At 41.2% G+C, this 12308-nt stretch overlaps 1 protein-coding gene and 1 long non-coding RNA gene across 2 annotated transcripts in view; both read left to right on the top strand.

Annotated features, from left to right (window-relative positions):
* Positions 1–10085: 10085 nt before the first annotated feature.
* Positions 10086–12308, top strand: part of LOC119575600 (tachykinin-like peptides receptor 99D) — a gene marked incomplete in the record, with an annotated part of 81755 nt that continues 79532 nt past the window's right edge. Inside the window, 4 exon segments of the mRNA XM_037923245.1 lie at positions 10086–10114; positions 10170–10320; positions 10568–10764; positions 10859–11045. Coding sequence (XP_037779173.1) covers positions 10086–10114; positions 10170–10320; positions 10568–10764; positions 10859–11045 — 564 coding nt within the window.
* On the top strand, positions 11222–12304 carry LOC119574878. The gene is made up of 3 exons (XR_005228915.1): positions 11222–11233; positions 11507–11650; positions 12217–12304. It is a non-coding gene; the product is annotated as an uncharacterized LOC119574878 (long non-coding RNA).

Genomic DNA, 12308 nt, shown 5'->3' with positions numbered 1-12308 from the left:
GAACTATAATATCGGGAGCATAGGACGAGGCTAAAACTTAAGGTCTTTACTTAGATCTAGGCTTTGACACGTCTTGTTAATGTCGACGTAATTATTTATGGGTTGGAAGTGCCTTGTCCGCCAGTTTTATTTTCTTTTATGGGAGGGAGGCGCCTCCTCTCCCTTGCTTCCCGGGGACCTTCTCGGGATGGTTTGGAGACATGTCCTGCCGAGGGAGACTACTGACAGATCGCGATTAGCTTCTCTCTCGAGAAACAGATCACGAGCCAGGCGAACTTTCCTCTTAGCTTCAGTATAACTAACTTCATGTTTTCTCATATATGCTAATGTCTCAGCAGATCCTGACTGATGGTGACCTCCACAGTTAGCACATTTGGAAATCTGGCCAGTACATGTGATGGTGTCATGGGCTTCATTTACAGCAAAAATTTATTTCAGTCTTTATCAATACATCTTAACGAGGTGTGTCGGAATTTTTGGCATCTGTTACAATGCATTGGCTTTTGGATGTAAGGTCTTACTTGGACACGTTCATATCCGACATTGACATACTCTGGGATTTTATTTAAAGCAAAGGTCAAAAAAACACAGTTTTCGTTCGCACATTCCCATCCTTCTTGGTCATACAATGAACCTCCACTACGTCTTGGTCCTTCATGCTCTCGAGAATTTCACTTTCTTCAATTGTCTTCAAATCCCTCAGGTATTTGGGCCAATAGGGATGGTTACTTCAACTCTGAGATCATGAATTTAACAAGGAGGTATCCATCTCGCAATTTTTTGACAAAATCAAAATCGCCATCCACTTGACCATCAAGGACCTTTTTCATGATAAAGGGGTTCATGTTCAAAACCAATTGATTTTCATTCATGCATTTAGAATTCGCGAACCTTGCATTCTCGGTAGGGATTTTGGAAGGTCTTCTAGGTTTGTCATTAGAAGGGCTTCCATTGTTCAGGGTCGAATTGGTCGTAGAGTGGTCATGGGTCGCCCCTTATTGTTGAGGAGAAGGGATAGTTGGGGTAGAAGCCATCCTGGGTATCAGACCAAATCCGAACCCTGGGCCCGTGCCCGTTGTCCTGAAGGACCAGATAGCCCTTATCTATTTATAATAAACCCAACAGCAAGAGCTAAGAGAGAGTGGTTTCTGTTCTCTCCCCCCCCACCTCAATGGAATCTTGGTTGCGTTCTCCAGTACCAAATAAGGATCGAGTTATGTGGAAGACACTTCCTTACCGCCGAACTTGCCTAGGCGAAGGACAGTAATTTGATGCCCACCCCCCCAGGCGAATACAGGAGCCCACAAAGGTACTCCGGTAGGCTCAGGGGAGTCACATGAAGAGAGGAAAGATTCAGAATAAAAGAAAAAGTGCCCCAAAAGACGCCTCAGACTACTGGGCCTCACTACCCAAGGGTCAATGCCCATAAGGGCTACCCTGGTGGGGTGATGGGGTGCTAACTGCTACTACTGTAGTCTCATGTCACCTGCAAAAACAATAGCACTGAAGGTGCAAGCAAAACACTAAAGTGTGCAAAAGGATCTGTAAAGACTTATTAATTTGTTGCTGCTGCATTATAGGTGTTAGCGAAATCTTAAACACGATATTCTTTCTTTCATTCTTTGTTGGATTTTTTGGCTATCAACCATCGGCATGTGGCCAAGGTTATTAAGCCAATGGCTCCTATTTATTCTATCAATCAATATAAGGTCATAAAGTTTGGTCTCCCTTAGAAAAGTGATTACTTTATTTATTATTTTTTCATCATTTGATAATAGATTAGATGTTGTAAAATCTATGTTTTTGTTCTTAGGTAATTTTTTAGTGGTTATCTATTGTTGTTGTAGTTTGGATATATTGTGAGGATATGGTTTATTGTGAGGGTGATGTTTCAAAGGGGGCATTGTGGAGGAAACCTTTTTTCTATATAAGGAGTGAAGTGTATCATTCTTGTTGCGTTGACCCTAAGGCGGGTCAACACCACCTCCTCCCTTCTTTCTTTTCTTTGGGCTGTCCCCCACATCTCTATTGAAGGGTTGATTTAGTGGTTTGTTTGTAGGTTGGTCCACTCACTTTGCCACAGGAGATGTATTTTTGCTTTTATAAGAGACACAAAACACCTGAGATCTGTACGAACTATGGTAGTGTCCAGATCGCCAGTTGACCCGGCTAGTTTGTCAGCCTGTTCATTGCCATGGATGCCAGAGTGGCCTGGTACCCATATTAGCTTGATTGATTTGTTGACACCATGTAACTTACGAATGATATTACCCAGTAATTCCTTTTTAGTGGTTTCTAATGATTTAATAGCTTTAAGTGAACTTAACGAATCTGAAAAAATAACTATTCTATCGTGGGTCGTCGATAGTGCAGAATCAATGGCTTTATCAATGGCAAAAACTTCAGCAAGAAAGATCGATGTATGATTCAGCAGTCTGAACTCTGGACATTCAGTTGACCATACACCCGCACCCACACACTCATCTGTCTTGGAGCCGTCGGTATATATATGAAAAAAAGGGAGATGTTTAACAAGGATCTCTCTGAACCTCTGGCGTACCTCCACCTCCGGCTTCATGGCCTTGGCTGATGGAAGCCAGGCTTCCATGATAGAAAAGTTGGGGGTTTCCCATGGCTCTATATTTGACTGAACCAGGGTATCGATGGTAGAGAGATCTATACCGACTTTCTCGACGAGGTCGTGGAGTTTCATGGCAAAGGGCCTAATGCCTCTATTGCCATTATAATGGCTCGGGTCTCGAGCCACCCTTGCAGCATAGGTCAGGGTTAATTGGCTGCGTCTGAGTCGGAGGGGAGGTACTTCTGACTCCACCTCAAGACGCTCGATACGAGTGTACTTCAGGGCTCCAAGACACACGCAAACAAGCATTCTGCACAGCATCCAAACCTTTCAAATTTGTTCTTGATGCTGAGCCATACACGATTGACCCATAATCTACTTCAGACCTAATCAGGGCTTTTTATATCATTAGCAAAGACTTTCTATCAGCTCCCCATTTATTACCAGAAATGTACTTTAATAAATTTAGTGCTCTTTGACATTTATTTTTTAACTGACCAATGTGGTCTTTCCAATTGAGTCTACTATCAAAAAGTAGCCAAAGAAACTTAGCAGAATTTTGAATAGGTATTGGGTGGTTGTCTAGAGTTTGCTTGATGTTCGGCTTCCTCCTGTGTGAAAAAAATACCCCAATAATATTTCTAATGGAAAACTTAAAACCCCACTGGAAGCCCCAGTTATGAATCATATCCAGTGCCAATTGGATGCGATTTGCTGAGACTTCTGCATTATTGCTGGAGTGCCATAATGCACAATCATCAGCATACAGTGAGTATTTAAGATTCCAAGGAGGAGCTGGTAAGATGTCATTTATCATGCATAAAAATAATGTTGGTGACAAGACACTTCCTTGTGGGACCCCGTTTGCCTAGACAAAAATGTCCGAAAAAGTGACATAACTTGACAGCAAAAGTTCTGTCAGAAATGAAATTTTGAATAAAACAAGGCGAGTTTCCACGTAATCCAAAAATACTGAAAAAAAACAAATTGGCAATTGCCTCTTGAATATGACTGTCCAGCTTTACTAGCTGATCGAGAATTGGCGTCCCTTTCGGAAGCCACACTGCTCGTCAACTAGTAAATTACTCGAATTTAAAAAATGCAATAGCCTACTGTTAACAATTCGTTCCATGACCTTGTATAAGCAACTTGTCAACGCAATTGGGCGGTAGGAGATGGCAGATCTGGGATTACCCCCTCTTTTCAATATGGGAATGATATGGGCGAAGTGCCATGAGTTTGGAAAAGTGTGGCTTTTCCAAATTTCATTGTACACTTCTAGCAACTTAATCATGTCATCATGATTAAGATGCTTTATCATCTCATATCGAATCTCATCGGGGCCTGGGGATGTTCCTCTACAGGCTTCTAGGGCTCGGACATTCTCATCCATAGTTAGGTTTTTATTGTAATCAAATTCATCTCCTGTGGCAAAGTGAATAGGTTGCAGCTCAGCCGCTTTCTTGATGATCAGGAAGGCGGGATGGTAGTTGTTTGAGCTGCTTGTATGAGAGAACTGCCTGGCGAGTGTATTAGCAATGTCTCTAGGTGAATCGAAATTATTCCCCTCGTGAATGATGTTAATTTTGAAAGATATTATTTTCTTATTGCTTTTATTGACAGTGGACCAAACCTCTGATATTTTGGTATCCTGTTAATTGTAGAGACAATGCTCTGCCAGGAGTCTCTTTTTGCTTTTCTTAATACTCTACAAGCCCTAGCTCTTGCTTGTTTGTAGTTGCAAAAGTTCTCATTAGTGATTATTATTTTTGAAAAGCCTGTAGGCCTTATTGCGTCGGCACAGCGCCCTGCTGCAATCTGGTGTCCACCATGGAACTCTATGCTTTACACTATCTGTCGAAGTTTTAGGAATGGAAAGCAATGCTGCTTCTATAATCGAATTCTGATTATTGTTTACTTTATCATCAATGGTTTCTCCAACAAGTTCGAGCTTGACGCTCCTTGTCTTATTACTCTACGAGCCCTAGCTCTTGCTTGTTTGTAGTTGCAAAAGTTCTCATTAGTGATGTTATTTTTGAAAGGTCTGTAGGCCTTATTGCGTCGGCACAGCGCCCTGCGGCAATCTGGTGTCCACCATGGAACTTTATGCTTAACGCTATCTTTCGAAGTTTTAGGAATGGATAAGAATGCTGCTTCTATAATCGAATTCTGAATATTGTTTACATTATCATCAATGGTTTCTCCAACAAGTTCGAGCTTGATGCTCCTTGTGAAGGCGACCCAGTCTGCTCTTTTTACGTTAAATTTAGGTGCTGAAAGCATACTCACTGTGTCACATGAATATTTAATCAAAATAGGAAGATGATCGCTTCCCAACGAGTCATCAATGGTGTGCCACAGGCACTTCGCTGCTATTGATGAAGAGACCAGTGATAAGTCAATAAAGTTCAAATTACCGGTATTATCGTCCACCCGCGTCGGACTACCATCGTTCAGAAGGATTAAATCAGACTTATTAATCAACTTAACTACTTGCTCACCTCTATCATCCATCTGCAGGGAACCCCATAATGTATGATGAACATTAAAATCACCTGAAATTACTTTATTTTGTGGCAAACGTTCCTGAAGAGCAAAGAGCTCATCCTAGGTTATCACTGTATCAGGTGGACAATAAACTGAACATATAGCCAGATACATGCAAAAAGGATGCTGCTTTGCATGTGACAAACTCTAAAGTAGAATCAATAGTCACTTCTGTAAAAGGGAGGCTTTGGTGGATGTACATGGCGACTCCGCCTCCACCCCTACCCTCACGATCCTTCCGACATAAATGGTAGTTCCTTAGCGAAACGACCTCGTCAGAGACGAGGTGTGTTAAATGCGTTTCTTGGAGAACTATAATATCGGGAACATAGGACGAGGCTAATAATTTAATGTCATTTACTTTAGATCTAAGACTTCGACAGTTCCATTGTATAATGGTTGATGCAAAGATTACGTTTTATGGGGTTTGAAAGTGCCTTCTCCACCAGTTTTTATTTTTTTTTTTTTTATGGGAGGGAGGCGCCTCCTCTCCCTCGCTTCCCGGGGACCTCTCTCGGGATGGTTTGGAGACAGAAGCCTCCATGTCCTGCACCTCCTGCCGAGGGAGACGACTGATATATTGCGATCTGCCTCTCTCTCGAGAAACCGGACGGGAAAGTGCGGACTGTCATTCGGTATCATCCTCCTTATGATGTTTATGCTGGGTTGATACAGTCATTTGATCGACCAATTTAGTCAATTGATAAACTTTAATGTTTAGTTCTGACATTACTTGCACTAGGGGTGATGTTAGTTACTGCTTCAGCATAGGAAGTATCAGGTTTGTGTGTCAAACTTTCAACTTTCCTCTTAGCTTCAGAATAACTAACTTCATGCTTTCTCATATATGCTAATGTCTCAGCCTCCTTCTTCAGGATGCTGCACTCAGCAGATTCTGACTGATGGGGACCTCCACGTTAGCACATTTGGAAATCTGGCTAGTACATGTGATGGTGTCATGGGCTTCAGCACATTTCCGGCAAACAAATTTACTTGAGTCTTTATCAATACGTCTTAATGAGGTGTCTCCGAATTTTTGACATCTATTACAATGCATTGGCTTTTGGACATAAGGTCTTACTTGAACACGTTCATAACTGACATTGACATACTCTGGGATTTTATTTAAAGCAAAGGTCAAAAAACACAGTCCAGTTTTCGTTCACACATTCCCATCCTTCTTGGTCATACAATGAACGTCCACTACGTCTTGGTCCTTCATGCTCTCAAAAATTTCACTTTCTTCCATCGTCCTCAAATCCTTGTGAAAGATTACTCCCTTACAGGTATTTGGGCCAATAGGAATAGTTACTTTAACTCGAAGATCATGAATTTGCGTCAGCTTAAGTAAATCCTTAATCTGGGAGTTGTATTGTACTTTAACAAGGAGGTATCCATCTCGCAATTTCTTGACAAAATCAAAATCACCGTCCACTTGACCATCAAGGACCTTTTTGATGATAAAGGGGTTCACATTCAAAAGCGACTGATTTTCATTCACGCATTTAACATTCGCGAACCTTGCATTCTCGGTTGAGGTTTTGAAAAGAGGTCTTCTAGGTTTGTCATTAGTAGGGCTTCCATTGTTCTGGGTCGAATTGGTCTTACAGTGGTCATGGGTCGCCCCTCCTCCTTGAGGAGGAGAAGGGGTAGTCGGGGTAGTATCCATCCTGGGTATCGGACCACGTCCGACCCCTTGGCCCAAAGCTGTAGTCCTGAAGGGACCAGATAGCCCTTGACTATTGATAATCAACCTAACAGCAATAGCTAAGAGAGAGTAGTTTCCGTCCTCTAACCACCCAATGGAAGCCTGGTTGCGTTCTCCAGTACCAAAGAGGGATCGAGTTATGTGGAAGACACCTCCTTACCGCCGAACTTGCCGAAGGACAGTAATTTGATGCCCACCCCCCCAGGCGAATACAGGAGCCCACAAGGGTACTCCGGTAGGCTCAGGGATGTCACATGAAGAGAGGAAAAGAATTCAGAGTAAAAGAAAAAGTGCGCCCAAAGGACTACTGGGCCTCACTACCCAAGGGTCAATGCCTGTAAGGGCTACCCTGGTGTAGAAGAGTGCTGCGGGTCTGAGGTGGGGTGCTGACTACTACTACTATAGTCTCGTGTCACCTGCAAAAACAATAGCACTGAAGGTGCAGGCAAAGCGCTAAAGGGGTGCTGACTACTACTACTATAGTCTCGTGTCACCTGCAAAAACAATAGCACTGAAGGTGCAGGCAAAGCGCAAAAAGATCTGTAAAAACAGTTTTTAACTTTACTGGATTTACTTTACAAACTCAGAAGCAACAATGTCAAGCGAGACGAGAGGCCCCGGGTTCCAGGGTAGCTCCTGTGGCACAAGACTTATTCATTTGTTGCTGCTGCTTTATAAACAAGGTCCGACCTCTGTAAAATCTCAAACACGAGTGTGAAACACGATATCGATGTGAATTGCATCAAAAAGTACACATCCCCCCCCCCCGCCCCAATTCAAGGGAAATTAGGGTCGGTCACTAGAGCCTACCGATAGACTCCTTGCCGGCTGAGCACATGTGAGCACATGAGCACATGTTTACCATCTGTATGTAACAAATTCACAGAATACAACAGAACGTAAATCCATGGTGGTTGGGTTAAGAAGAGAAAGAAACAGAAAATTATCTTAGTCACTCGCAAAATTAAACAAAGGCTTTAATTAAATGTAAATTTCTTTTTATTGCAAGTATTGATGAATAATGAGGATACGAAGGTAAAAATAGGGAACTATATATATTAGATTCTGTTTTAATTATATTAAGTGATGAAGATTGAAAAATAAAGCAGAAAAAATATTAATAAAGTAAACTAAATAAAAACGAAAAAGTGTGTGTGTGAAGGTAGGTAGGTAGGTATGTAAGTAAGTATGCATGCATGTATTTAAGATATTTGTAAATGGTAGACTGGTTACCCTACAGCGTATGCTTACTCTCAAATCCGCACTGAGGTTCATTCATAATCACTAAGTTCATACTTTATTTTTGCCTTGATGTGAATGTAAACTTTTAATTGGTGTAAATTAAAGGTCTTAGATTTTATTGCCATAATTTAGACACTCTAAGCTATATATACCTAATTACCTTAAGGATAATGTTTTATAAGTAACTTTCATGACCTATGTTAGTTCGACATCTGTTAAATTGTTAATCACTGGCAAATTCATTATGCACAACAGTACACTTTTTGTAGAACAAACGCTATCGCATAGTGCATGAGCTAGCTTGGAATAGCTAATGCGGTTCGGTTTACCTGAGCACGAGAGCTGAACTGACCAGTGCCAGATGCCTGAGGTACAACGATTTTCGGTTTAAATGGGTATTCTAGGATTTAGTAGGATTTAGTTTATTTTAATTCCCAACCGGTGGGTCACGTCTTCCAGGGGGCTCATGGGGCCTCGGAGATTTATTATAGGATGTTAGCTTTGCGTTTATCGGTGTCCATATTAAAAATATGTTATGAAGCCATGTGTTCACTGGATTACGATTCTGTACCCAAAAGTATATACATGGAATGGCTGATGTAGCGGGGGTGGATGTGTTTGAGAAAGGGGTCACATGTGTAAAAAATGTATAAAACAAAAACTATGAGGTGGAACTTTAAAGATCCATTAGACTTAGGGCTCACTTGAAAGTGTCTTTTTTATAAATAATAATCAAGTCACTCATCTCATACTTCTTGGCTAGGAAGATCATTTTTGCAAGGTTACTATAGACTGGATTAATATTAGTCTGATGCCAAACATAAACGATGTAAGTATTAAATAAATTCCATGGAAATGACGCTGTTATCTGACAATTTAAACAGATTGAAAAGGAAAAATTAAGGGTTTTGAAATGTCTAATACTTTTAATATAACGTGTAACCGCTACAAACTTGGCGAACGCTGCTAAGACTATGTGGCATGGATGCCACTACCGTCCCGTTAACTGGCGTCCGTCTGCAGAGCGCAATCGCTCCCGTAATTCTTGGGCAACGACGATTGACGTTTGTGGAAGTCCTGCCCATGGCTGGCCGAACATACTCAGTGGGATTGAGATGTAGCGATTTGGATGTTTGTGACAGCATAATCTACATCAGTCACGTCTTCACGACACTACTTGGCAGTTATTCTGTGTGAGGTAAACCCAACCCTCACCGATGGTAGAAACGTCTCGTCGAGGATCTCCGTAAATCTGCAGGCCCGACATGTGGTAACTAACTATCAACCACGCCCCTTCTCAAACCCAGTCAACTGTGAAGGGTGTTAACACTGAGTATCAAATAGTTTTCATTAACCCATGGTATTCGTGCACTTCAATACAAGCATCCTAATTGTCTGTCATAAAGCACATTGCTATATGCTAGATCTTCCTTTGTTGTGTTTCTAGGGCGCCCACTGCTGGCATTGTCTCTGGTGGACCAAGTTTCTTGGTGTCCCTGGATCCACAGGGACAAGATTGCCTTCGAGATACCTAATGTTCATGATATTTCTACTCTTAATATTCCCACAAAGGAAAGACCAATCATAGGGGTATGAATGGTCTCCTCTGCTATATATATATATATATATATATATATATATATATATATATATATATATATATATATATATATATATATATATATATATATGAATGTGTGTGTGTGTATGTGTGTGTGTGTGTGTGTGTGTGTGTGTGTGTGTGTGTGTGTGTGTGTGTGTGTGTGTGTGTGTGTGTGTGTGTGTGTGTGCGTGTGTGTGTGTGTGTGTGTGTGTGTGTGTGTGTGTGTGTGTGTGTGTGTGTGTGTTTGTGTGTGTGTGTGTGTGTGCGTGTATGCGGTTGTGCATATATGTTCACACACACACACACACCACACACCTATAAACAGATAAATAGATATAGATATACATATTTATTCTTTACATCAGCTTAAATAGACGCTGGTGTTTGCGTGCATTTTGTAGAACATGAGTTGCAAAGATGGACATATGACTCAGTGAGTGCATATTTAAAGTTTCTCCTATATCAATTCTTGTACATTTCCCCTTTAGATATAACATCGTCTTCTTCATCACCACGTACATGTTGCCCATGCTGGCTATGCTGGCATGTTATTTTCTCATCGGGCGCGAACTGTGGGGTAGCCGGTCCATAGGAGAACTTACCGACCGACAGGTAACCAGCATCCGCAGTAAACGTAGGGTAAGTGTTCAGGAATCAACAGTTTGTCCATCGAAACAGGATTAAGGACATGCAAATATATTTTCATAGTATATTTGCTTCCAGCTACAAGTGAAGAACATTACAGCCATTGTTGTCATACTGTATGAAAATGCAAATATAGTGTAATTTCCTTCAGTACAAGAGAAGTAAAAAGATAGACTGTCACCATGAAGGTAATCACGGCAGCAATTATAAATTTGCGCAGAATAACCTATATATTCTTTAGGTAGTAAAAATGTTCATCGTGATCGTGATGGCGTTCGCGCTGTGCTGGCTGCCGCAGCAAGCCTTCTTCCTGTATACCTTTCACAACGCTCAGATCCTGGACACTTCGTATATCCAGCACATCTACTTGGCCTGCTATTGGCTGGCCATGTCCAATGCCACCGTTAATCCCCTTATTTACTACTGGATGAACGCGAGGTAAGTATTTATCATGGTGGCGGTTCACTTACTAGAAACACTAATGAATGAAGACTCAGTCTTTATTGCACCAAAATATTTTCCTGACACAGAGTCATGCCCCGAATGCCATTACAGACTACGTACCAAACAGGTTCCGATCTTACTTCCGGGAAGTGGTAGTGCGTTGCCTCTGCCTTCAGTGGCCGAGGCGGCGGACCTGCAGTTACGAGGGGTCACCTGAGCCTGCCCGTCGCGTCCCAGCCTGCGACGACCACTCCTCCCGCTCTCGCTCTCGCTCGGGTAAGTGAGATGCGGGCAAATGAAAAGGGAAAAGCAAACTAAAAAGAAAAATGTCAACATATTTGCACTTTTCCGCCTATAGTGAGGATTAAGCATATGTTATTTTGCAATTGTCAAAAAGAAATAGCGTTAGGTTAGCTGTGACATGGATTTACCAAATGGAATAGCTCTGGGGGGATGGCTGCAGGTATAGTGATATATATTATTGGAACTTGTTTCTTAATCAGTAAGTAGTATCAAGTTCTAATATACTTCTGTCATGTTCGTTTAATAGAATTTGTGGGTTGATTTGTAAGTTTCATGTATATAATGATACTGGGTTTTGTAATTTCTTGCAATAATGCTTATCAATAAAGTGGGATGATATATATATTGAAAGTCTGAAGTGTAGATTTTCAAGGGAATAGAACATTATGCCTTTTTTGAATGCATGGTAGTTATTAATTCATTTCATTTCTAGACGGATACTGGAGACATTAGCGAGCAACTGGCAGTTCGGGAGCGTAACAAGTGTAAGCCATTCCAGTGGTTTATGGAAAATGTGGCCTTTGATCTTGCTAAACACTACCCACTGATTGAACCCCCAGACTACTGTAATGGAACAGTAAGTTTTTTGTTTTTGTTGTGTTTAGATATTTTCTTGGGCAGGGGGGGATATATTTAGAATATGAGTGGCTAAGGAACAGTAGCTTCTTCAAACAAAGTAGGTTTAAACCCTGTGTTGTTTGGGTTCAGGAAGAGCATCCCTTCAGGGTAATGATCTACACCTGTCTAATAATAACCCCTGAAAAGGGTTTAATTCTTGTAGATCTGGAGATATTGGTTAATGCTCTGAGGTAAATAATGAGATGGTGAGTCCCTGTTATATCTATTCTACAGAGCAGATAGATTGATTATATCATTGTGCATTGTTTTATTGTTATGAATCTCATAATGGTCTTTTCTTATGGGGTGATCTTAAGTATGAGATGTTACATTCTGTCAGTGTGTAGAGATAATAGATGTTAGTTATACTAAAGATGTAATCAGGAGATGAAAGCAAGGACACAAGCTAATATAGATACCAGAAAACAGATCAATGAAAAGTTGATTCTTTTTCTAAAATCATGTCTTTTGAAATGTTTTAGAAAAAACTTGAGTGCTAAAGAACATTTGCCACAATCTTTCCAGATTCAGAGTCTGGCAGACCCAAAGCTCTGCGTAGACACCAGGATGAAGGGGCAGTTTGATCGACTGGATTCCCTGGGCGAATGTAGTTAATC

This window comes from Penaeus monodon, chromosome 7 (assembly GCF_015228065.2).
Source record: "Penaeus monodon isolate SGIC_2016 chromosome 7, NSTDA_Pmon_1, whole genome shotgun sequence".
Lineage (NCBI taxonomy): Eukaryota > Metazoa > Arthropoda > Malacostraca > Decapoda > Penaeidae > Penaeus > Penaeus monodon.
Note: the sequence above shows the minus strand (reverse complement) of the source record. Positions and strands in the feature narration are given on the sequence as shown.